The sequence below is a fragment of the Camellia sinensis genome, chromosome 4 (assembly GCF_055761805.1).
Source record: "Camellia sinensis isolate YWXY chromosome 4, ASM5576180v1, whole genome shotgun sequence".
Lineage (NCBI taxonomy): Eukaryota > Viridiplantae > Streptophyta > Magnoliopsida > Ericales > Theaceae > Camellia > Camellia sinensis.
In genome coordinates, this window is record NC_138964.1 from 68,837,608 (window position 1) to 68,864,729 (window position 27,122).

Below are 27,122 nucleotides of genomic sequence, written 5' to 3' on the forward strand. Positions count from 1 at the left end.
CAGAGTTAGCCAACAAGGGCTGTCAGTGTAATTTTAAGTATTAAAGGTGCTGCCAGTGATATTTGAAGAAAAAAAATTAGAGGGGTGTTAGTGTAATTTACCAATGTAGACGGACATTTAGAGATAGGATCAAATTATCAAATTAACAACTTTAAGAATTAAAATGATAAAACTAAAATGATGAAAAAAGTATAGTTAAGAACTAAAATTGTCTTTTATCCCCATAAATATAAGCATTACCATACATACCACAATTTTGGTAACAAATCTTTTTCAACTGGGAAATGAGAGTACAACCTCTGAAATCTTGTCCATTACCTTTTATGTCGTCCATGGATTGATTGTCACTCAAGTCCAGCTCCTCTAAGTTGCTCATATTATGAAGTTCTAAAAAAAATATAAATATATATTAATTATTTATATTAATAAAAATAGGAACGAGAGTAAATCTGAAGCGTTGTTTACAAATTTGGCAGGCTATATACCTTATGCAATGAATTGCATTTCAATCAGGAGGAATGACTCTTTTGGTCGTATTATGAATTTTGTCGACTCTAACTATCGTGAAATTGGGTAATTATTCAATTCTGAGGAATATGGATTATCCAGGTAAAGCCCGGCGGAGGTTTCAGGGGTGGGTGAGGGCTGGCGGAAAGGTCAAGCGTCGGAGCAGCAGAACAGCGATGAAGGTTTTCTTCGAGGAGGAAGGATTCTCTCCTTTCCTTTTCTTTCTTACTTGGCTCTTTTTTTTAATGGTCAAGATTCATTCTAAAAAAATCTAATGGCCAGATCATCTTAAAAATATTATCTTTTTATTTTTAATTTTTTTTAATAAAGTGATTTGGACTGTTAAATTTTTTTAGAGTAAATCTTAAATATTGCTAGGAGGGGATCAAGTAAAATTGGCAAGGAGGGATCCTCGCTCGTTTTCTTCACGCACGCGTCTCGTTTTTTTGATGCTATGGATCAATGTGTGAAAAAGCTCTGAAAAAGATTAAATAATCAAGGTTGGCTTCATCTGCTTTGGGAGTAGTGTGGTGTGGCTGTGCATGTCTGCTGTGGTGTTTGACTTTGGCCTTCATGCTTTTTCTTTTTTCTTTTTTTTTTTTAACTGTAAATTTTTTTGTCTGGTCCTGTTTTGGGGTTACTTTTTATTAAAAAAATTCATGACGTCGACAGGTTGGTTATTTGAGCGTGAGTAATTTCGTTTGGTGTAATTATTAAAATAAATTATAAGTTATAACTTAATAAATTATACATTATGAGTAGTATTTATTAAATATATTATGAAATAATTTTTTTTAATTAATTTTTATTTTTTATTATTCATTACTTACATATATTTTTTATAAAAAATAATGATAATGATCTATAATCTATTTGGGCCTTTTTCTATTTTAAAAAAGAAAATTATAAAAAAAAAATCTAAGAATATAACTATAAATTAACATGTTCACCGCATAAGTTGATAATCAGAATCAAAGGCTGAGCAGTTTCTCATAATCAACTTTTTGAGTTAAAATAAATTGTTAGAATCAGAAACTGTTTGAAATAAGTTTAATCAAACTATCCAAAATAACTTTTCCAAAGTTAAAAGTTATAAGTTAGCTCAAAAAACCACAAACAAACACCCCCTTTGTATTGTCTGAATCTCTCTTGATACATTGTATCTTTTTGTACCATTAATTTTATATTTTTAATAAAAATTTTACTTTATTGATAAAAATAAAAATAAAAAAGAATTACCCGGTAAAGCTTCTGTTTATATCTATTCTGTTCTATTAATCCATCTATTGATCTTCTTCTATTGAGTGAGGATCTCAGTTTGGTGTAATGAAATCTTTATTCTCCTTATACCATGTGATAGTATTTTTTTTTTTTTTAATAAAAAAGATATACAAAAAGGGAGGTAAGGTTTGAAATCCGTGTCTATAAATTTAAGGTAGAAGGACTTATATCACTTAAATTATAAGTACACATAATAATATTAATTTTAGGCAGTGGCTTTGGTCCAGTTCAAGATCGGATTGGACCGTCTGTTGGGCCCATAGGGGTTCATCACGGGTCCCGTTTTGATAATTCGAACCGTTCAATGTGTAGAAATCATCGAGTACTATATGCCTATAAAAAATCACGTTGATCGGATATCGATAGCTATGTGAACAAAACAGTTTTTTATCAACCGTTAATTTTTTCACCGTCCACTTTTTTTATACAAAAGTGATTTGATCACATAGGTATTGATATCCAATCAACGTGATTTTTTACCAGCATGTAGTACTCGACGAGTTCTACACATTGAACGGTTCGGATTATCAAAACGGGTCCAAAAAATAGACCCCATGAGCCGAACTGGACAGATCTAGTCTTGATCTCAACTTGAGACAAGCTGGACCCTAATTTTATTATTATTATTTATTTATTTTATTTGAATTGTACAGACACCTTGTATGACACCACAAGTTGTTACGTGATGCAATGGAATTGGTCTAAGATTGGTCTTACCAAACAGCGTGTATATGTATATATATATATATATATATAGAGAGAGAGAGAGAGAGAGGGAGAGAGAGAGAGAGAGAGCCTATGGAGTCTTCCAAGGAAATTGTCCGTTACTCCCAGCCAGGAGTAGACAAACATCGGGTTGAATTTGGGTTGGGATATTATATGGTGTTTATAAAGATTATGTGGTGTTTTAAAAAGTTAAGAAAAGGTTAATTTTTTATTTTTTATTTTTTATTCTTTTTTGTAATTTTTTAATTTTTTTAACATAAAAAAATCAAAAAAATTAACTTTCCACAATGTACCCAACACATCCCATATGTGTTATACCAGGCCTGGCTAGGCAGGTTACATCTAATCATTCTAAGTTCGACCTTAAAAAAATATTTATGTTTTAGACTTGTCCACTTAATACAACAAATGGGCTATTAATATTTTTTTTTCCCTCATCTTAAGGGGCTATTGAATTATTTAGACTGTTTTAATAATTATTTGAATTTGAAATATTAACAATTTAATTATAAAATAAATATAATCTTTTAAGAAGTTTTTAATTTAAACTCTTTTAAGAAATAATTACATATGTATTTTTATATTATTGTATAATTAAATAATACAAAAATTAAAATTAGTAATTTATAAATGGGTGGGATGGACTGAGCTAGGCTGGACTAGGTTAAAATTTTTTATCCTAAGCCTTACTTAAAAATTAAATGTGCCCAAATTTTAGTCTAGCCTAATTCTATAGGTAAGATATTTTTTTTAAATCTTAAAAATATCGAGGTAAGTTAGGCGGGTTGGGCTGGTCATCCATCTCACAGCCACCCAGTAAGTGGAGCACATAAATTCAGGGCCTACCCCGAGCATAGCCGCAAAGTCGCCACTTTGGGCACCCAATTTTGTCTAAAAATTTAAAATTTTATATCCTAAGCCTTGCTTTAGTAATTAAATGTGCTCAAATTTTAGTCCAGCCTAATTCTATAGGCAAAATATTTTTTCAAATCTTAAAAATATCAAGCTAAGTTAGACAAGTTAGGCGGGTCATCCGTCTCACAGCCACCCAGCAAGTGGAACACATATGTTCAGGCCTGCCCCAAGCATAGCCGCAAAGTCGCCACTTTGGGCACCCAATTTTGTCTAAAAATATAGAACCCTCATTTCAGTTCAATCCTTGTATCAAGTTCAAACACAATTTACTCTTATTGAGTTTCAATAAAATGAAGGGGCACTTATCCAAATCCAAAAAATGGCCCCAATTCAAGCCTCAAATCTTATTAAGTTAAAAAAAAAAAACCAAAAACAAAAACAAAAAAAACAAAAATTCAGTCCAAAATATAAACACCCTTTCATTTACTTTTAGTAAATTAAAATGATTGAATGAAGTCTAAATAAGCTTAATCATGCAAGCTTAATTAATAATTAAAAAAAAAATAGGGCAAATTACATTGGTGGTCCTTATATTTTACCTCATGTGTCATTTTGGTTCCTACACTTTCAATTGGTTCAATTTTGACTCTTAATTTTAGATTTTGTGTTAATTTGGTTAAATTGATAATATTGTTCATATTTTTTAAAGAAAATTATCATTAAATTAATTGAGGTTAACTCACTTAATTGAGTAAATTTATAATTTTGCCTTTAAAAATATGACACATGACACTTATGTGCATATTTTTCATAAGGAAATGTTAAGAGTTGTAATCAATTGGACTAAATTGAGACAAAATCATAAATTTAAGGTCAAAATCAGGCCAATTGAAATTAGAATGACTAAAATGACACAATGATCAAAGTACAGGGACTACCATCGTAATTTGCTCATGTAAAACTTGCGCTTCTTTAGTCCTTGTGACGGATTTAATTTCATTCCGTCATGTCATTTAGATCCTATGGGAGGTATATTTGGATGTTGGTTGACTGAAGTCTAAGTTAACTTTGTTTGGTATTGGTGTATCATAGTTTTGGTTTGTTAAAATCCGATCTAAACTTGATTGCATTGTTCTTTAGCGATTAATCTTGTCAAAATAGGAGTGTTGACTTTGAAATTCTGTTTTGGGGGTCGACCCTAGGCTTTATGAGATCAACACTTGCTCCTATCTTCTTTTTTTCCTTTTGTTATAATTTTTGGGTGTCGACACCACTACTTCCTGGTGTCGACACTGCGTGTGCTGGATGCTGCATGAAACATTGGTTTCTGGTGTCGACACCTAGGCTTGATGGTGTCGACACCCTGTCTGGTGCAAAGCTGAAAGAAGCAACACTGGTTCTTGGTAGAGACATCCCTCCTCTTGGTGTTGACACTTGATAGCAGATTTCAGAATTTGTTTTGCGTTTTGGGCCCTACTTTTTGAGATTTTTTACTTATTCTTTTTGTTGACTTTGGGGCTAATATTCTATTTTGTCCTAGCACTGTAAATAGACCCTCAAGACACCCTATTTCCTCTCTCTCTCTCTCTCTCTCTTCTCCTTTATGTCGTGACCACCATTTCTTCTCTCTCCAAGTTCAAGTTTCTTCAGATCTACTCATTTCAAGTTATCCTCTCACGTTGCTCCTTTGAGAAAGATTGTTGAGTGCATCAAGGGTTTCGTTTTAATTTGAGCAGATCTAGTTTTTGTCGTCATTGAGTTTTGAGGTTTTCTTCTCTCCTTCTCATTTTCTCTTCAAGAGGTAGGGATTTATTTACTCATTTTTAATGCCTCGTTATAGATAGACATGTAGTAGATTTTCTCGCATTAAAAGCATGTTTTGCCATGAGATTTTCAAAAGCATGACTTGTGGGTTAGGGTTTTGAGGTTTTGAGAGTTTAAACCTTATGTTATTGTTGTTTTAGGGAAGTTATGGGTTAGTTGAGCTTATGTTTGAGGGTTGCCTTGAAAGCCCTAGATTATATTATTTGTTTTGAGTTATGGGATTTAATTGGTGTTGTGTATGGGTTGGGTTATGATTGTATACCAACAAAACTGGAGTTTTTATAAGTTAAATGAGGCTTTTGGCAAATGGTTATGGATGTTGAAGAATTGAGACAATGGGTTTTTGTTTTGATATAAAAGGATGTTTTGCAAACTCTTTTGTAAATTGAGAAAGAAAATAGGTTATACCTTGGGTAAAATGTTGTTGTAAGAGTTATTGTTGTTGCTGAGCTTGACGCCTTATGAGGATTATATTATTTTATTATGCCTTAGAGGTTTTGTCCTTGGGCATTGATAGATGATTGTATTAATTGTTGTTGAATAGAACACACATGTTATGTCATATAGAATACTTGTGTAATTTGGATTTTATGTGGAATTGTGATGAGTTGGTTAAAGGAGTGCTATATATAGGTTTCTCTACCTTCAAGTTAGCACCCGGTAAAGTGTGCGCCTGGACAGTGATCCCTTTCCCTTCTGATTTGTGCCCGGTAAAGTGTGGTAGGTCCCTCTCCCTTCCGATTTTGATACGGTAAAGTGCAGTGCATGCGTTGAGACAGGTTCCCCTCCCTTTTACCTCGCTCGCAGTAAAGTGGGTTATGTTATGAAGGGTGCGTCATTTGTCTTCTGTCCTTGGTCGATAAAACATACACTACTAAAGAAAGGGTCTTTTGAGTCGGTTTTTTGAGTCGGCAAATTTTACCGTCGCAAAAGGTAGCCTTTTTGAGACGGCACAGAGTTACCGACTCAAATACCAAACCTTTAGTGTCGGCACCGTTGGCCGACACAAAAAATTAATATTTGATAGTATTATTTGAGTCGGTTGAATTTACCGACGCAAAAGATAGACCTTTTGAGTCGGCATAGACCTTTTGCGTCGGTAAATTTGTGCCGACGCAAAAAATTAGACCTTTTGAGTCGGCATAGACCTTTTGCGTCGGCAAATTTGTGCCGACGCAAAAAATTAGACCTTTTTGTGTCGGCAACTGATGCCGTAGCAAAAAAAAAAATTTATAACCAAGATATATATTTATTTACTTGATTATATTTAATAAATATATTTATTTATACATATACTTTTATATTAATATTGAGTGTATATACTATAAATAATATATATCTCGTTTAATATCTGAAAGAGGTGTGCTGGTGAAGTGGGTGTAGTGCGTTGACCTTGGGTCAACTTGTCCAAATGGTGTGTGTTCGAACCTTGGGAGCCTCAGTGAGAAAATTATGAGTTAAATTTTTTAAAACATTTAACCACTTTTTGAGTCGGCAATCTACCGTCTCAAAAAATTAAAACTTTTTGCGTCGGCAGATTGCCGACTCAAAAACTTTTTGCGACCCCACCATTTTCGTCCCTTGAGTTGCCGTCGAAATGCCGTCGCAAAAAGTTTTTGCGTCGGCAAATCCGCTATTTGCGACGGCAAGCTGCCGACTCAAAAGCCCTGCTTTTTAGTAGTGATAGGAATATGTGTTGTTTTTCGTTATTAACTTTTGAATTTATTTATATACATCCTGGTGGGTTCTCCATTCACCCTTATACTTGAGGCCATAAAACATGGTAGTTGTCTTGGTATGTACATGGTGAGTTGGGATGCAAGACTAGAGTGAGATTGGAATGTGTGAGCTTGTGTTTCAAAAAGAAGTGTTGTGAGATTCTTTTCAATTAAAATGGGACGGTATAAAGGTAAGACGGGTTATGTTTTGCATTGTGGTCAAAGAGGATCTTTTGGGAAAAAGTACATAAGCATGTAAATTTTGGATATAGAAATGTCATATTATTTATATAATATGGTGTGAAGCATTCATGATCATAGTTATCTGTATATTGCTATTGTTTAGAATCATTTGGGATTCCTACAGAACCTTTATCTTCATCCCATGCTGTTGAAAACTTTTCAAGTACAAAGATAAAGAATTCCCTGAAGTTGAGAAGCTCACTTTGTTCTTCAGCTTCGGGGCCACCTTATTTGTTGGCAACATGCCACTACAATTGTAAAGGGCCAACCCCTTCGTTTTGTTTTCAATGTAAGCCTGGGGGTATTTTATTTAATTGTAACTCATTTTGCATTCGATTGTATGAACAAGAGGGAATTTCTATTAGTTATTGATACTAATGATTCTAGCTTCCGCATGTTTCTATATGAATTGGTGAGTAATAAAAGTCTGGAGCATTACAACTCAAAAAATTATTAATAGGAACTGTAATATATCAAATAAATATTTTTTCAATTTTTTTTCACTTTATGTGGTATGATGGGGTTACAAATTTTTAAATATGATGGTTCTCACATATACACATTATTTATTGCATAAATACATATAGAGAGTGAAGAAAAGAGTCAAGTTGATGTGGTGATTAAATGCATTTCCCTTATCAATAAGTGCTATTTTTTTTTCAACTCTTAAAACAAAAAAAAAACAAAAAACAAAAAAAACCTTTATTTATTTATTTATTTTTTTTTTTATATCTAAGATTACCGTTTTGCCCTGTCAAATCTCAATGTAGACAAAATCTTAGTTTTAAATTTAGTTTGATTTTTCAAAAACTATTTTTAAATAGGTTTTCTTTTGCCTTAGTAAACTTTTTTCATATTTTAGTAATTTTTTTTTTCTTTTTAGATGTATCTAACCTAGATAACTCTAAAAAGTATAAAATTGACTTATATATGAAAAAAGTTCACTAAAGATGAAAGAAAATCCGTTTAAAAATATACAAAACCTTTTGTTCGGATTTTTCTTTCGTTTTTAGGAAACTTCATAGTTTAAAAGAGGATAAGTTACAATTATAGTTCCTAAAGTTTAACACTTTTTTTTGTTTAAGTCCCTAAAGTTTTAATTTTGTCAATTAAGGTGGTGCTTGTTTTGAGGAATTGAGGGGTGGAATGTGACTATTAGTCTATCCGGACTAATAGTCCGTTGTTTGGCTCAAAATTTTGATACCGGACTATTAGTCCCAAATCTATTAGACTATTGTGTCCCATGTGGGACACAAATAGAGGGATAAGGGGGGATATGAGATTAGGTTGTGAAATGACCATTTTGACCCTCTATTATTTAATTATGTATTATATTTAGTAAAATTCAATAAAATTTAATTGTCTCAATTTAAAAATAAAATAATTTTATTTAATTTTTATTGATGTTTTATTTATGTAATTTTTTATAGATATTTTATTGATGTTTTATTTTAAAATTTTGTTTATATTTTATTTAATTTCATTATTTAAATTTTAATAGATGTTTTTATTTAATTTTATTATTAATTATTATTATTTTTTAAAATAAATTTATTTAAAGTTTTAATTAAAAAATAACATATATTTTTATTGATATTTTATTTATTTAATTAATTTAATTTTTAAAAAATAAATTTGTTTAATTGTGTAAAAAATAAAATAAAATAAAATTTTATTTAATCTAGTTAAAAATAATTAAAATATTAAAGATATGTTTAATATTGCTATTAGTTAGTAAATAATTGAAAAAGATAAAATAATCATTTGAACATTTATCATTCTCCATAATATCCCAACTAAACATAGGATTCATATCCTATTCAACCAAATAGTCATTTCCTAACATCTAATCACATGACTAAACAAACATGGATATAAATCCAGTCCAACCAAATAGTCCAGGGACAAGGTATCCCATGATTAACAGTTCGGTGGATTCCAATCCCTCATTATTCAGTTCGTCCAAACAAACACACCATAAGTCCCTAAAGTATTAAATTCGAATTAATTTAGTTCTGAGGACAATATAAAAATAGAACATAAGTCTAAAAGTTATATAAATTTGTGATTAGATTAGGCCTAGATTTTAATTTATCGTTAACTTAATTATCCTCTATACGTGTGTTTTTATAATTGGTATATTTCTCTCAGACTAATTAATTCTAATTGCTTATATAGGTCTTTTCCTATTTCTATTCTACTATTATTTATTTCTTTTAACACACAATTATCTATTTTATCTGATTTTTTTAACTATTTTAGCTATTGTTTTATATTTCATTTCATTATCTTTTTCTTGTTCCGCCATTAATTCTGCTAGACTATAATTACTTAGATCCATTGTTTTTTTGGTGGTATTATTGAAAAGATTCACTTGGAGAGTTATACTATAAAAATAAGAATAATTATCTATATTATTTTCTACAGGAGCTAACTGGTGACCTTTTATCCAATAGTAAATGTTGAACTTTATGTATAATTTCTATTTGATTTTCCTTAACATTTTGATTAGGTTCTTTTCATAACCTGATTATAGTATTATTTTGTTCAATAATTATTTGTAGTGCAATACTATTATTTAGATTGTCTTGGTCGACTTCTTCAATGTATTTAATGCTTATATATTAATATTGGCTAAACTAAGAAATCAAATTCTAATATCAATTCTAAAACACAAGCGCAGAGGATAATTATGTTAATAATAAATTAAAATTCGGACTTTATAGAATTTTATATAACCTTTGGGTTTCTGTTTTATTTTTATATTGTCATCAAGATTAAATTGATTCGAATTTAATACTTTAAGGACTTAATTGACAAAATTGAAAATTTAGGGACTTAAATGAAAAAAGTGTTAAACTTTAGGGACTATAATTGTAATTTATCCTTAAAAAAAATTCGTCTAAAAATAGTTTTTCAAAATGAAATAATGTTTTATTCCACTTTTACCTCTTCTCATTAAAAAAAAAAAAAAATGATCGGTCATAAAAATATAAAGATGTAATTGATATTTTAATGAGAATAATTCAATTTGAAATAAAACATAACATTATGGAGATATGATTTTTTTTAAAACAAGCTACCAAATTAAGATTTAGTTGTATACATTAAAAATTGATAGAACTCGATGACACTCTTAAGGGAAAAAAAAAGAAGAAGCTTTTCCTTTCGTAATTTTGTAGTAATGTTTAATGATGCTTTGTTGCAAATGATTCAATTATTTTTTTAGTATTATAGTTATAGGTTCTGTTTGGAAATTTTTTCTTATTATAAATGGGATTTTATTATATAATGAAGCAGTAATATGTTATTTTATCTTTTGACTTTTTATAATAACTTATTCATATCTTAATATAGATATATATATATATATATATATATAAATTGTAAGTGTGTTAGGTGAGAGTTGAGTGTGGTAGGTGAATATGTTTTTCTCTTCTATATATAGGAGAGTCATTGTATACAACAAATATCAATCAATAATATACATCAATTTATTTTACATGGTATCAGAGCGGGTTTAGAACCTAGTATTTTTCGCTTCACCGGCGGGCGGCAACCTCACCTTTGCCGTCCGCCGGACCTCAACCTAGTCCGCTCGAATTTTCTACACATACCTTGAAATTTCCTTTCTTCACCCTGCTGAGTGCACTACTGTTCAGTCACCGAGAAACTCTCATGGGTTTTTCTTCGTTCCTCTGACCCAAGAGAAGAAGGGTCAGACCCTTGCTATAGCCAGAAGCTGAAGAAGAGAACAAAACCCTCCTCCTTCCACTGCCAATAACATCAGTTTTGCTCATCTGGGTATCATACAATTTCTGTAATCTGTACAGTTTCCCTACACCTCCAAACTACAAAAGCCACCAACACTGTACCTTCCAGAGAGAGACTTTCACAGATCTGAGAACGAAGAAGACAAATCTCCGGCGACTCACACGACGGCGAAACCTCGCCGGTCCAGTCACTCCGTCAGCTCCGATCGGTTGTCGCAAAAATCACCTTTGCACCGAGCCACCACCACTGCCCCTCCTCTCACTGTTCGATCGAGTGATTGCAAGGGTGGTTCGCACTGATATTGACTCAGAGTTGAATCACCAACAGTGGTTATGTTGCCGTCGGTGATGGGTTTAGCTGCTCCGACATCGTTGTTACCGAAGCGAGGGTTGTGCTGGTGTTGGGTTGTGCTTCGGTAGTGCTCTCTCTTCATCTAAGTCAGATCTACTCTCTCTCTCTATTCAGTTCTTGGCGGCACTTGTTTACCATCTTCCAACTTCAACTGTAGGGCTTCACCGAAGTTATCAGAAAGTTGAATAATCGAGGATGCATCAGCAACAACTGAGGCATTTTGCTGCTGTCTAGCCTTCCTTTCCTGCAAGCTTTTTTCTCTTTCCTCATAAAAACTAAAATCATCCAAGATTGATGTCTCTGCTGTCTAGGAAGGTGAGATAAATTGGTGTTAGGTATTTCAGGTTTTGAAGGCTTGCTCACTATACACACTCTGCTGGAAGCAAAATTTATGAATGTGTAAATCTCTCTCTCTCTACTCAAGGACATCCACCGGGTCACCCACTCATTTCTTTATTTTTTTTTCTTTTACTTCCTTTACCACCACTCACCCATGTGACCCACGATGCTCAGATTCTCCAACCTATACTTTTTCTTTTCATTACACTCTTGTTCCCTACTTTCTTTATTTTATATATATATATATATATATATATCTTTTTATTATATTATATTAAAAAAAAACATCATCATCTCTCCTCCGTTTGATTTCAAACTCCATTATTTTTATTTATTTTCTCCAAACCACTTTCCTTATTTCCCCCATCTTTCATTTTTGATTTCAAATATATTTTTATTATTTCTTTCTTTATTTTTCTTTCGCATTATTTTTAATCTTTTTCCAATTCCATTCATACCATATAGCTTTGCACACCAAACCATATTTTATTCATCTCAGGGATCCACCCCGATCACAATTTTACACAAAACAAAAAAAAACAAAACAAAAAAAAAAAAAACAAAACAAAAAAAAAAAACAACAAACCACCACACAACACCAAAAGCTTTGTTTTCTTTTCTGCAGCCGGCCACCAACCGACCTCACTTCTTCGCCTATTCCGCCGGTCTTTTCTTCTTGCCTCCGTCCTGGGCGGCCCTTGACGGTGTTGCCTCCGTGTTTCCCACTCCACTGGGCACGATCACTCCACCCTGCTCCTCCACTACAGCATATGGCGGACCTCCAAATCGGAACATAACGGTGGTCTTCCGCTTCAGCTCCTTATTTTCCGCCTTTAGCACACTTATCTCTGCTCGCGCATCCTTATACATGCGTTGGAGCAGAGCCAGTTGGGCGTTTAACTGCTGCACCTCATTTGTCCTACTCTGCAGCCGGTGCAACAAGTTTGTGACTGCCGTCATCATCTCCACACATGACTTCAATGTATACTGATTGACCTCAATATCAGTTTGCACCGCCATTTTTTGCTCCACAGACCGCATCGGAAAGTTCAACGGAGCAAAACCGGAGGTGTTTGGTTGAGGTTCACTGGCCACCGCACCAGTTATCTCTCTTGTTGACTCGTTGAGGTCGGGGAAGAGAGTGAGCAGACCACGGGAAGACGAGGCCATTTTCTGGGCACCAGAGTGTTACAGACTATCTCTCTCAGCAAAACGAAGTGTTTTTCAGAGGTTTTTCGCAAGTTTCTGCCTCAGCCTCAGCCCCCGTCTTGGTTAAATAGCCAAGGCAGACACGTGCATCGCGCGCCACTTGACGCCAGACGACAAAACGGGCGCGCAAGCCACGGTAGTCACGTGCCTCGCCGCATGTCCGGCACAACTTTTGATGGCTCGACGCTTTCTGTCGGGCACGACTTTTGATGAAATGGGCGCGCCTTTTGAGGGCGCGACTTTTGAGGGCTCGATATATATATATCTACATGTATATCTTTTGGGCAGCCTATATACACACTCATACAGTGTCTTCTACATCGGTCCGACATGATCCCGTAAACTGTCTTCTATAGCGGTCCGACATGACCCCGTAAACTGTCTTCTACACCGGTCCGACATGACCCCATAAACTGTCTTCTACATCAGTCCGACATGACCCCATAAACTGTCCCGACATTGATTCCAGTCAGCTTCTACATCGGTCTGCCATAACCATACCGTGTCTTCAACAACAATCTGACACGACCACACAATGTCTGCTACATCGGTCCGGTGTGACCTCGTAAACTGTCCAGACATTATCTTCTCCAACGGTGTGACACGACCATAAGTGTCTCCTACAACGGTCTGACACGACCATACCGTGTCTCCTATCCTGTTTTATTTTATTTATCAGTTTACTTTCCTGTTTTGTTACTCTCTCCAAACTCAAGTTGGTTAGTATCTATCCTCCTTGAGTTTGAGGGGGGCTGTAAGTGTGGTAGGTAGAGTTGAGTGTGTTAGGTGAGAGTTGAGTGTGGTAGGTAGATGTAAGTGTGTTAGGTGAGAGTTGAGTGTGGTAGGTGAATATGTTTTTCTCTTCTATATATAGGAGAGTCATTGTATACAACAAATATCAATCAATAATATACATCAATTTATTTTACATAAATAATGGTATGAACTACTACACCCGGAGCTGTGAATAACATGTGGTTATCAACTCATATTGACGCTGGAAAGATTGTCTTGTTCTGAAGAGTAATACTAGGTCAAAAAAAAATCTAAGAAACATAATATGATTTTAAATTAAACTCTTGTATGATAAGACGTACAATAATATGAACGATATACCATATATTTTACTATGTTATGAATATGCGAAGCAATTTATATTTAATGACTTACCTCCTATATCAATTGATCCACGCAAATTGCTGTTCGATAGGTGTAAAGTCTTGAGTGATGAGAGCGCACTAAGAGATGATAGGATGCTATTACTTAAAATATTATTGTCCAATTTAAGTACCTTCAGATTGCTTAACAAAGATAATCTTTCCAAACCTGCAAAAATCAATTTCCATTTTAGGAAACTATCATCACAAATAAAGTTGTGTTTGGTTTATGAATTTGGTAAGAAATTTAGAAAGAAAATGTAGGCAAATCCTTTCCTTTTTCAAACATCTCAACAAATCCATAAATCAAACACAATATAAAAAAAAAACAGTAAAATTGACATGAAATCAATATTATTATAAAGAAAAAAAGTTAGTTTGTTTACTAAGAAATTTAGAGGCCTTCAGAATAATGATATACAAACATTATTTTTGTACAAATTTGTTGTCTGAAACAATATTGTAAATGAACAAACTAGCAAAATGAGATTACAAACTCTAAAAAATTGGATTATGATCCTCTTCATTCTAAAATTATAATGGAAGATTTCCATTATATTATCTAAGGGTTTGTAATTATTCTTTTTAAATTTGAAATTATAATAAATTCTTATAATTATTTGACAACATTTAGAGGGTGTTTGTGATGATCTAAATAAGTATACTTTTTAATTTTTTTTTACGAAAAAAATGTGAAATATGAATTGAATTTGAAATGATGTGATAAAGAAATGATGTAACCTAAAAAAAAAATTATAACCCAAATAAAATAATATGCTAAAATAACATTATTTTAATATATCCTGAGCACCCAGCTAGATGATATAATGAACATCTTCCATTACAATCATATAATGGAGAGCATCTCATTCCACAAAGACCTATGCACCTTGTTACCTTTTATATCGTCTAACGAAGTGCTTCCCAAATCCAGCTCCTCTAAGTTGCTCATATTGCGAAATTCTACACACAAAAAAAGTAAATAAATAAATAGAAGAGAGAGAGAGCATTACTACAAAAATAGATAAAAATTATATTTTTTTGTGTGATATATATTATTTAATCACACCTTTTAAGTTTTTATTAAAGTGTGATATTTGAGAGTGTGATTAAAATTGGCCATTTTAATCACACATTTTAAGTGTGATTAATAATATTTAGATCACACATTTTAAGTGTAATTAAAAATATTTAGATCACACTTTTTAAATGTGATTAAAAATATTTAGATCACACATTTTAAGTGTGATTAATAACATTTAGATCAAACCTTTTAGTTGCCAAAAGCTCATTCGTGAAAAAAAAAAGAAAAAAATTACACTCACTAATTTCTCATTTGCTCTCATAGAAATTCGAACCATCAACCCCTCTCACATCATAATCCTTATACAACATACTCGTTCCACTACGCCTCTATAATACCATATGATTATACATGCAACATATATTATTTATATAGTACATAGACCCGTATTAATATAAAAGTATATATATAAAGATAATTATTTTTTATTGAACATAATTTATGTAAAAATTAATTATTTACTAGAAAAAAGAGACCACTTTTGGCGACTAAACATAATTTTAGTCGCTAATTCTATACTTTTCGCTACTAATTATTTTTTTGTCGTTAAAAAATTTAATTCTCGGGCTAAAATTATCACTTTTTGTGACTAAACTTCTTTTTGGTCGCCAAAAAGTCTCACTTTTGGCTACTAAATATCTTTTTAGTCGTCCAATGCCTCAGTTTTGGCTACTAAATTATTTTTTGTCACCAAAAAGCCTCACTTTTGGCTACTAAAATTTTTTTAGTCGATAAAAACCTTACTTTTGGCGACCAAACACCTTTTTAGTCGTCCAGTGTCTCACTTTTGGCTACTAAATTTTTTTTAGTTGCCAAAAAACCTTACTTTTGGCTACTAAAATTTTTTTAGTCGGTAAAAGCCATATATGGGCAACCAAACAGATTTTTAGTCTCCAAAACCTATACTTTTGGCTACTAAATTTTTTTAGTGGCCAAAAATCTTTACTTTTGGCTACTAATACTTTTTTAATCGCCAAAACCTATACTTTCAGCGACCAAATGTGCTTTTTTAGTCACCAAAGATGCTTTTTCTTGTAGTGGAGTGTGATATTATATATATATATATATATATAATAACACTTATTTGAAAAGTGTGATTAAAAAGTAGTAATGTATATATAATCACACTTTAATTAGAAGGTGTGATTAAAAATATATATAAATAATCACACTTTAATTAGAATGTGTGATTAAAAAATATATATATAATCACACTTATTTAAAAAGTGTGATTAAAAAGTAGTAGTGTATATATAATCACACTTTAATTAGAAGGTGTGATTAAAAAATATATAAATAATCACACTTTAATTAGAATGTGTGATTAAAAAATATATATATAATCACACTTATTTAAAAAGTGTGATTAAAAAGTAATAGTGTATATATAATCACACTTTAATTAGAATGTGTGATTAAAAAAATATATATATAAATTGAAAAGTGACATAAAAAATGAATATTATCACACTCAATCAAATTAAGTGTGACTAGAATATCAATCTCATTTTTTTTATCACACTTTCAATAAAAGTGAGATATTTTTTTTTATCTAAGTGTGATATTTAACTATTTCTGTAGTAGTAGAGAGAGAAGAATGGAGTGTAAATTGGATCTTATCACTATGTTTAATATTTAGGAATGGTAATTGGCAGAGAAAAGAAAACGAAGAAAGGAAATGATTTTGATTCTCTTTGTTTGGTTAAATTGAAAAGAAAAGAAAATATAGTCTCTCCAATTTTATTTGGATAAATTACATAAAACGAAAGAAATTTTTATAAGTTATTTTACTAAAATAACCATTAATGTTTTTATTTCTTTTGCACGTAGATGGATAATTTTGGTAATAGACGAAATTAGTAATCTTCTCATTTCTTTTCTCTTTCAATCTCATCAATTTTGGAGACTCAAAAATTGAGTTATGAGAGAAATATTTCTCTCCATTAATTTCTTCTCATTTCTCTCTTGTTTAATAATTCAAACAAGTGATTAGGATCAAGAGATATTTCTTTTCTTTTCTTTTCTTTTTTCTCTTCTCTCCAAATTACTCAATCGAAACAAGTTGTCTTTGTTTTACAAACTGATTACAATAATTTATAAATACAAATTTTTACAAAACATGTTTATGGGATAGTTTTGAAAAATTCTGAAAATATAAACAAAAACTAGAAATGTAAACATTGCCAAACAGCCCCTAACATATCAATGTAATGGCAAATAAATTTCATGTTATTGAATGTTGCTCACCAAAAGCCATTTTGGCGTTCCAGTGTGTTAGATTTTTATTCTTGATAATCTTATTTGACAAAACTCCTTTCAGTTGTAATTGCATTCGTTCTTTTATTTTAGTAGGCTATGAGTTTTTAGATACGAATCCAACCCGAATTATGCCTTGCAGAGATGTTTCAAAAGTTAATTCTTTCATGTTTGCTACTTTACTGACTATGTCAGGGAAGTTGTTTAGTTCGCTCAAGTGGGCATTCCTGCCCTCAAGCGGAGATTGTAATCTTTCAGAAGTTTCACTCGCTTGCTAAAGTACTGGAAGTTGTTTTTTTCCGCTCAAGCGACCATTCCTGCACTCGAGCGTAGATTCGCTCAAGCGGCCATTATTGCGCTCAAGCGTAGATCACGGATCTGTTTTCTATAAATAAGTGTTTTAGTCCGAATTTAGGATACGGCTTCCAGATATTGTTCTTATGTATTAAGGTTTTCATCTGGAGTTTCTTTACTTGTTTAATTTGATATCTATGAGAGATTAATCATGAATTGAGTGGATTATATCAAAGGGTTTGTTTAGCTTGTTTTATTCAAAAAAAGAGAGAGTTGTTTTTCGGTGGATTTTGGGAAATTCAGGCTTGAAGCTTTGGTGGATTTCGGAGTAGCTCATCATCGTGATGCGACATCAACGTTGTGGATTCAACGTTGGACAAGACAATTCCGAGGTGAAGACGGGGCTGGAAGAGGCACACAGGGGTCGATTCGATTCGGGCGTAGATTCGCTAGGTAATTGAGAATGCACTTGTGTAATTTCTTTATGTTTTCTTAGTAGATTATTTTGTGACTTTTGTCCATGGTTTTTTTTATCACAATTAGAGGCGTTGCAATTGTGATTTTTTCACATAAAATCGTTGTATTGATTTGTCTTTGATTGTTTGATTAGGATTGCTATTTACTGGCTAAAATTGATACATAATCACAAATCGATATGTAGGAGATTTCTAGATTTTTCATAATGTATTAGGATATTACCTGTATTATGCACAAGTTTAAATAAATAATTAAAAATTAGTTTTTACGTTAAAATAATAATATAAAATTTATTTAAAATATGTATTAAAAATAATTTATAATCAATTAAATTTTATTCATTTTTATTATAGTTACACATAAGATATAAATTTTATTCTGATATCATTAATTATGTGCTCTAAGTTCTTAATAAAAAACTGCATGTCATAATTTAATTGGTAAAAATTAAAGAATAAATTACAAAAATTATATTTACGATAAAATATAAATATACTTCATTTTACAAGTTTCATAATTTTAAGTTATCATATAATAGTAGTAAAATTATATTTGTTAATATACTTTTCTTTTTCTTATTTTGTAAAGTCTAAAAATTTGTCTATTCAGAATTGCAAATTGTAAAGTCTAAAAATTTGTCTATTCACAATTGAAAATTGTCTTATATCATAACTCTTACGTGAAAATAGATTAGGATTAACTTGTGGTGTTCGACTAAACATTAAAAGTGACCTAGAACCTACTCGACTCAATATTTAGGGTAAATTACACTTTGCACCCTTGCACTTTACACAAAATCTCACTTTAGTCCCTATACATCAAATTGTGACACTTAACTCCTTGCACTTTTGGTCAAGTATCACATTGACCCTTTTGTTAATAGTGAGGCTAACATAAGTTATCCTTTAGGGAGCTAAGTGTCACAATTTTGATGGGTAGAAACTAAAGTGAGATTTTGTGTAAAGTACAAGGGTGCAAAATATAATTTATCCTCACATATTTTTCATGTGACTAACCTCTGTTAACAATGAGGCTAACAGAAGGGTCAAAGTAACACTTGACCAAAAGTGCAGGAGGTTAAGTGTCACAATTTGATGTGTAGGGCCAAAGTGGGATTTGATGTAAAGTGCAGGGGGTACAAAGTATAATTTATCCCAATATTTATGTTTATGTGACCTTCACCTAATCACTAAAAATTGTCTTTATCTGTTTGTGACCGGTGTGAGCTAATTTGGGGTTTCAATATTTGATTAAATATTAAAAATGAGGCAAGAAAATCTAATTCGAGTCTATTTTTTTTTCAACAATTCCTAGTTTAAGCCTATAATAATACATCATATTTAATAACTTAATATCATTAAAAAAAAAATCTTAATATTTGCTGTGCTTTTTATCAATAAATAAAAAATTTATAAATATTAGGAAAATTGCATTTAAACAAATTCTAACATAAAATTTTTATTTTAAAACTTTAAGACGTACACATTTTCTTTGACTATGTCACTAAACTTTGATATGCCAACTAAAACAAATTTTAATCATTATTATATAGAGAGACATGTGATACGAGTTTATAGTACGCAATTTTAAAAAGTAATATTAATTCAAAATTTTTTGTATGAAAAATATGTAACCAACTTTATATTATTTTGATTTATGGATTTGGGTTGGAATTTGAAAAGAGAAAGGAAAAAAAGATAGGTAAAATATGAATACAAAATAACTTCATTTTACTTTATTTCACACACTTTCATTTTTTCTTTCAAAATTTCTACCCAAAACCATGAACTAAACACATCATCAATGTTTGAAAGGAGTTTTGTATACTTTGTTGTATTGATATACACAATACGCTATTAAAAAAGAACCAATATGATATTTAGTGAGAGAAGCAAGTTCTTAAAATGGATCGTTAATCACATTATAAGGGAATAAAAGTTAGCCAACAAAAGATTTTTTAATTATTTAAAAAATTAAAATCAAGAGAAAAATTCTATGGAAGATGTGAACTAATTCTTATATTTTAGTGGTACAAAAATTTAAATATTAAAATAGATCCTTTTCAAAAATTTAAATTTTAAATTTTAAATGGATTAATTAACTTTCTTTTTAAAATATGTAAATCAAGGTATAATAAGATTTTTTAAATGATTCAATAAAAGTTAACCAATAAAAGATTTTTTAATTATTTAAAAAATTAAACAGCAAGAGAAAAAATTATGAAAGATGTGAATTAATTCCTATATTTAAGTGATACAAAAATTAAAATTTTAATACTGATTAGTTAACTTTCCTTTTTAAATTTATAAATTTAAAATTTATAATGGATTAATTAATTTTCCTTTTAAAATGTGTAAACAAAAGCATAATAAGATTTTTTTTTTTTTTCAATAAAAGTTAGTCCATAGAGGATTTTTTAATTATTTAAAAAATAAGAATTCTGAAAAAATAGTATAAGAGTTTTCAACTTTACAAGGCTCTTATAATTAAAAATCTCATTTTCCTTAATATATAGTATACATTAGGGCTAGGCTACCCTCCAGTCCTCGAGGATACTGTTGGGCCCGTGGCGGCTCACCACGGGTTCCGTTTCGATAATCTGAACCGTTTAATGTGTAGAACTCGTCGAATATTATATCTCTGTGAAAAATTACTTTGATCGGATATCGATAACTATCTCATCGGATCAAATTTCAGTCAACTGTTTATTTTTCACCATCCATTTTTTTTTGGGTCCAGCTTGTCTCAAGTTGAGATCAAGACTGGACCCCGTCCAGTCCAGCCCATGGGGCCCATTTTTTAGGTCTGTTTTGATAATCTGCACCGTTCAATGTGTAGAACTCGTCGAGTACTATATGCCTGTAAAAAATCACGTTGATCGGATATCAATAGCTATGTGATCAAATCAATTTTGTATAAAAAAAAATGGACGGTAAAAAAATTAACGGTTGATAAAAAACTGTTTAGTTCACATAGCTATCGATATCCGATTAACGTGATTTTTTACAGGCATATAGTACTCGACGAGTTCTACACATTGAACAGTTTGGATTATCAAAACGGGACCCGTGGTGGGCCCTTATGGGGCCCAACAACACAGTCCAGTCCGATCTTGGACTGGACCAAAGCCACTGCCTTTTTTTTTTATTTGTACAAAACTGAATGGATCACGTAGCTATCGATATCCGATTAATGCGTTTTTTTACAGGCATATAACATTCGATGAGTTCTGCACATTAAATGATTCAGATTATTAAAAAAGGACTCGTGGTAAGCCCCACAGGCTCAATAGTACCCTCCAGTACGGTCTGAAGGAAAGCCAGCCCCTATACATTAATATCCCAAAAAATTCTCATACAACTACATCCCCTCATGGGAGCTTTTAAATATGGGAAGTGTTTAGGTGTGTAAGGTGCATACCATATGCATTTGTATAAGTTCAGACAAATATACATAAATTATCTAACAAAATTTTATAAATTCTCACAAATATACGTAAGTTGTGATTTTTAAAATTTTTATAAATTAACTTACGTATATTTGTAAAAATTTATGCGATTTAATAATGTAACTTACGTATATTTATGAAAATTTACATAATATATTTGTTTAGGTTCCATTTGGCAAAATATTTTTTTGGTTAAAAAAAATTGAAAAGCCATAAAAAAAAAGGTTAAAAAAGTTATTAAAAAATTAATAAATTAGTAAAATGTCACATCATGCACATTATTAATCAATCATTTTTTTCTTCATAATTATCTTAAAAAACATTTCCAAATCAATTAACGTTTTCAACTCATAAAAAAAACTTAAAAAATTAAAATCACTAAAAAAAGTCAAGTCTCCAAAGCTGATCTTACTCAAAAAAAACTTCTTGCGTAAAAATAATATTGTGCCACAATAATATGCTCTTTAACTCCGATATAGGGCGTTGGGGTAATCCCGTTTACATTTCCCTTTAAATTACGTTAATAATAACATATTATTATTATTATTATTATTGTAAATGTACAATCTTGCTTGTTATCTTTTTCAACTGGCAAAAAGTAAAAATTGTTATGTTTGGTTTGTGTTTCAAATTATGATTCTACACTAATAATCAACCCTTCATTTGTTTACAGTTTTCAAATTATAATTTCAAATCACATTTTGAAAATATGACTGGTAAATTAGAGAGTTTTTTGAATTTTTAGTCTATCTAGTCGACCATCCGGACATCCGCCTAGATAGTTTTTGAATTTTTGGGCTTACTCGGTCGTCTCCCCAGACGTCCAGCTAATCGTCCGGCCAATTAAGAGGAAAGTGGTTTTTCATCAATAAAAGTTCATTTTTTTGCTGATAAAAAAAAAAAAAGAAAAGAGGAAAGTGTTTTTTTTTTTAATTTTTTTTTATAGCAATTGTCACTTGTTATCTAGGAAAAAAGTTTATATTTGGTTTTGATATTTTTTAAATATAGAAAATATTTTTTTGAGACAAAAATGACAAATTATTTGGACATTTATTTAAAATTAACAAAAAAAAAAATTGAAATAAAAATTAATTTGTCACAGTAATTTTTTAAAAATAAAACAATAATAATATTTTCTTTTAATATTTTAAAAAAAAGTATTTTTAGAATTTTTAAAATTTTTTAAATAAAAAATTATTTTTTGTCAATAATTATTTATTTAAATTGAATTTTAAAAAGAGTTTAGTTATGAGTTTCGAATAGAATTTTCCATAAAGTTTTAAATTATGTGTTTGGCTATGAGTTATAAATTTTTGAATTAAATTTTGAAAATTCTTCTCAAAACTCATAATCAAATAACTTTTCACAAACTCAATACTCATTTTGAAACTTCAACACTCAAGGAAGAGGCGTCATTGCTGTGGTTAAAACACAGCAGTGACTGTTGTGCCTCAATTTGAGGTGTATGATGAATATATTTTAATGATCCGAATCGTTGATTTTGTAGGGTTTATTGAGTACTTCATATCTAGCAAAATCATATTAATCGGATATTAATAACTATATGATCGATAACCAAAAAAATAAATAAAAGTTTTTCTTTCAAAAAATTGCATAAAAAATATGCTATTCAATCTTATAGTTATTGATATCCGATTAATATGATTTTTGGTAGGCATAAAGTACTCAACAACCCTACAAAATGAACAGTTCGAATCATAAAAATCTGTTCGTAATACACCTCAAATTGAGACACAACAGTTACTACTATGCTTTAACCACAACAGTGACCCATCTTCCAACACTCAATTGAAATCATAATTCAAAATTCTTTTCAAAACTTATAACCAAACAATTTTTTTTCTTTTTAAATTATAATTTTAAAACTCACAAACTCAAAATAAAACTATACACTAAAATCATAATTCTAAACACAAACAAAACTCTACCTTTATTTTTACCACGATAGTTTGTCTCAATCTTTAATTACATCTCAAACTTTTAATAATCTCAATTTTACCTTTCAAAATTTTGAAATCGTACGGTCACATTTGAAATATAAAAATAAAAATAAATAAATAAATACATTTTAATCTTAAATTTCAAAAAAAAAAAAAAAATATAAACCGCCTCTTACCCAAACTCACTCTCTTCTCTCTGTAAAATTCCCTCCCCCCCCGCCGGGAAAACCCAGCCCCCGCCACAGCCGCCGCCGCCGCCACCACAATCACTCAATTCTCCAACCCACCTTCTCTCAAACCCAAAATGTACTCACAGGCATTGTTCGGAATGTTGAATTCACCCATGTGTGAAAGGGGTGATCATCCAAGTCAAGTTTGGTTGGCAACAATGGGAAGGCAACCAACCAAAGTCCACCTTGGCGGCCACCAACCATCTTGAAGAGTCAAGGATGGAGGCTGCCCAAAGGCTCTCCCACCTACTCCCTCACCTATAAATGGAGGTTGAGAGGAGAGAGCAAAATGTGGTGTAAGAGTGAGGAAGAAAACCGTGAACCAAAGAGTGCGAGAGATGTGAGGCGGAGAGACCGTCTCCCTCGGTGTGAGCGAGGGAGACGGGTGAGTGGCTGAGTGAGGAGAGTGTGAGCTCCTCCTCTATTGTAATCTTTCTGTAATCTCCTCATTGGTATAGTGATAACCGGTTACTCTCCCGTGGACGTAGGCATTGGGCCGAACCACGTAAAATATTGTGTCTCCTTGTGTGTGGGTGTGTTTTTCTGCTTGCAATGATTTCTATAAGGTCTTGGGCGGGATCCCAGATCCCAACAAGTGGTATCAGAGCCTCGTCGGTGGCGTTTCGGAACAAAAACAGCGTGTTGTCTGAAACTGCCCAGAAATCAAGTTGCTCGAAATCCAATTTTGAGCATACCAGGAGTAAGGGCTCGAGAAGAGGAGTCCAACCATATAAAGCAGACACCCAGAGGAGCTGCCACGCGCTCTCACGCGCCGTCTGAAGAAGGCGCGTGAGGCACAGTCTCGGCACGCGCCGCCACGCGCCGTGTAGGCAGCCGGCGCGTCGGCCCAGTCGCAGGCACGCGCCCCACGCGCGGATGAAGGAAGAAGACGAGTGGGGGGAGGCGCGTGCAAGGCACGCGCGTGCCACGTCAGCAGCCATGTCATCGCCACGTCAGCACGGTTGTGCCACGTGTCTGCCACGTCAGCAGTAATGTTGACCAGTCAACCTGAGGCAGGTAGGGATCCAGTGCTTCGCGGCTACGGTGCAGCCGCAGATCTGAGGCGTACAAAATGTTTTGGCTAGATCGAAGCCATTTGGAGTCCGTTTTTGGTGATCCAATAGTGGTTTCCGACTATTTGGAGTATTCCGGACACATCCGTACGGTCAGATTTTGGAGATGGAGTTTCTGTAAAAAGAAGGCAGATTAGAGTGGCAGACGGCGTCAGGGACAGTGGACAGAATATTTCGTTGGTACACGGAATATTCCCTGAACTTCTAAAAATTGCAATTTGGCCCAACATTTTCAGAAAATTGTGGTGTGGCCCAGCTTTCGGGGATAGTTTTTCAGTGAGGTCCCTGGAAGTGCAGCGAAGGTTGGTCCTAGCTAAACGGACCGCTCCGGACGCAACCGCGAGGTCAGAATAGTGAAATTCTGAACGGTTTGGAAAGATTGTCAAAACATGGGAGTTTGTCATCTTCAATACTCGAAGGAAGGTTGCCGGATATTGTGGAACGCTGCGGATTCACTGAAGAGGTTAGAATGGGCAGATTCTGACCAGATTGGACAACCAGATACAGATTGAGATAGATCATTGAAGACCAGAGGAGATCAGGCTTGATCAAATGGCAGATCGAGGGAGATCAGGATTGGTCAGGGGCGATCAGAGGATTGCAGACATGATTATCTCAAAGGTCTAGGAAAGTTCTGTCAAAAAGACACTGTCTAAGGAGACTGGTTCTTAAGTGGGACCGGTTGTGACCCCACCAGTCTTTCCTGGGAACTTTCCTGGTTGTTGAGGTGATCGGAGGATCTGGTTCAATCAAAAGAGAAGACCATTCATCGACGGATAGATGATTTGGCAACCAGTACAGGCTCAGGGAAATACTGTGGCTGTTGGAGCTACTGTATACGAGAAGGTACTAATGGTATGTGGACATGTAGAACAATAGTTGCAGGGGAGCATACTAAGCGCAGAAGTACAATTGCAGACGTGCAACAGTGCAAGGGTACGCTAGAGTGTCGTACAGAGGCGCGAGAAGAGTGTGCAGCAGCGGGTTGTTGACAGTTCACAGGAACTTCCAGACAGAGAAATTGAGACAGGTAAAACGCAAGAGTGCGTGCCAAGGAGTGGCAAGTCTTATTTCTCTATGGTGGTTTCTTTAGTTCCATGGCAGCAAATGATAGAGTTGATGTAGATCTCTCAAGCAAGCTTGACGCAGGGAGACCAGAAGCTATGGGTGCGAGCACTATGCACGGAGTTGCATAGTGGTAACTTGTACAGACCGGTGGAAGTTGTCTTGACAGAAGGGCTAACTGTCAAACATCAGTACGGACAAGTGAGACAGAACCGAACATCAGGGATTGCAGCACAGACAACAAGCGTATGTGGAAACGCCAGGAGGTTGTTCAGAAGTGCAGAAGGGCAAAGGCTGGTTGTTCAGAAATAAGCTCCGAGCAAGGAAACTTGAGGATGTTGATGTGTCAAACTCTGAAGTTTTCTAGTTGCTCCAGTGTTCATCATGCAAGGAGTTGCATGATAGTCAAGGGCATCCAAGCAGGGGGTGCAGGACATCCAATCAGGGGGTGTCGGATATCTTGGTTGCGCAAGTTCAAGCATAGCAGGTATAGACATCCGAGACAGGAAGCATGGAAGAGATCTGTGGGAGATAGGAGCAGTGGCTCTCTCCAAATCAGAGAGTGGTGTGAGTTGAGTTGAGGATGTCGGATTCCCTCCTCCTCTTGTATCTCTGGTGTTTTATCTCTAGCTTCAGGGGATGCAGCGTCTCAGTGAAGAGATGCAGACTATGTTGAATTTGGGCGTGACAAGATTAGCAGCAGTGTATGCAGTGGATCACCTCACATGGGTTGAGGGGGTGATTTGTTGAATTCACCCATGTGTGAAAGGGGTGATCATCCAAGTCAAGTTTGGTTGGCAACAATGGGAAGGCAACCAACCAAAGTCCACCTTGGCGGCCACCAACCATCTTGAAGAGTCAAGGATGGAGGCTGCCCAAAGGCTCTCCCACCTACTCCCTCACCTATAAATGGAGGTTGAGAGGAGAGAGCAAAATGTGGTGTAAGAGTGAGGAAGAAAACCGTGAACCAAAGAGTGCGAGAGATGTGAGGCGGAGAGACCGTCTCCCTCGGTGTGAGCGAGGGAGACGGGTGAGTGGCTGAGTGAGGAGAGTGTGAGCTCCTCCTCTATTGTAATCTTTCTGTAATCTCCTCATTGGTATAGTGATAACCGGTTACTCTCCCGTGGACGTAGGCATTGGGCCGAACCACGTAAAATATTGTGTCTCCTTGTGTGTGGGTGTGTTTTTCTGCTTGCAATGATTTCTATAAGGTCTTGGGCGGGATCGATTTCTATAAGGTATTGGGCGGG

The 27,122-nt window shown here is 33.3% G+C and overlaps 1 protein-coding gene and 1 long non-coding RNA gene across 3 annotated transcripts in view; one reads left to right on the forward strand and one right to left on the reverse strand.

Moving 5' to 3' along the window:
- The window catches only part of LOC114262637 (cuscuta receptor 1), a 38,978-nt gene that overhangs the window by 5,435 nt on the left and 6,421 nt on the right, over positions 1-27,122 (reverse strand). Inside the window, exons 5-7 of one of the 2 annotated variants that reach the window (XM_082925149.1) lie at positions 14,882-14,947; positions 13,998-14,153; positions 319-387 (exon numbers count right to left, since the gene is read on the reverse strand). In XM_082925149.1, the coding sequence (XP_082781275.1) occupies positions 319-387; positions 13,998-14,153; positions 14,882-14,947 (291 nt within the window). The remainder of the gene's footprint in view (positions 1-318; positions 388-13,997; positions 14,154-14,881; positions 14,948-27,122) is intronic. The other variant, XM_028203014.2, reaches the window with a different exon arrangement.
- LOC145824708 (uncharacterized) lies at positions 10,414-13,723 on the forward strand. The gene is made up of 2 exons (XR_014366677.1): positions 10,414-10,553; positions 13,595-13,723. It is a non-coding gene; the product is annotated as an uncharacterized LOC145824708 (long non-coding RNA).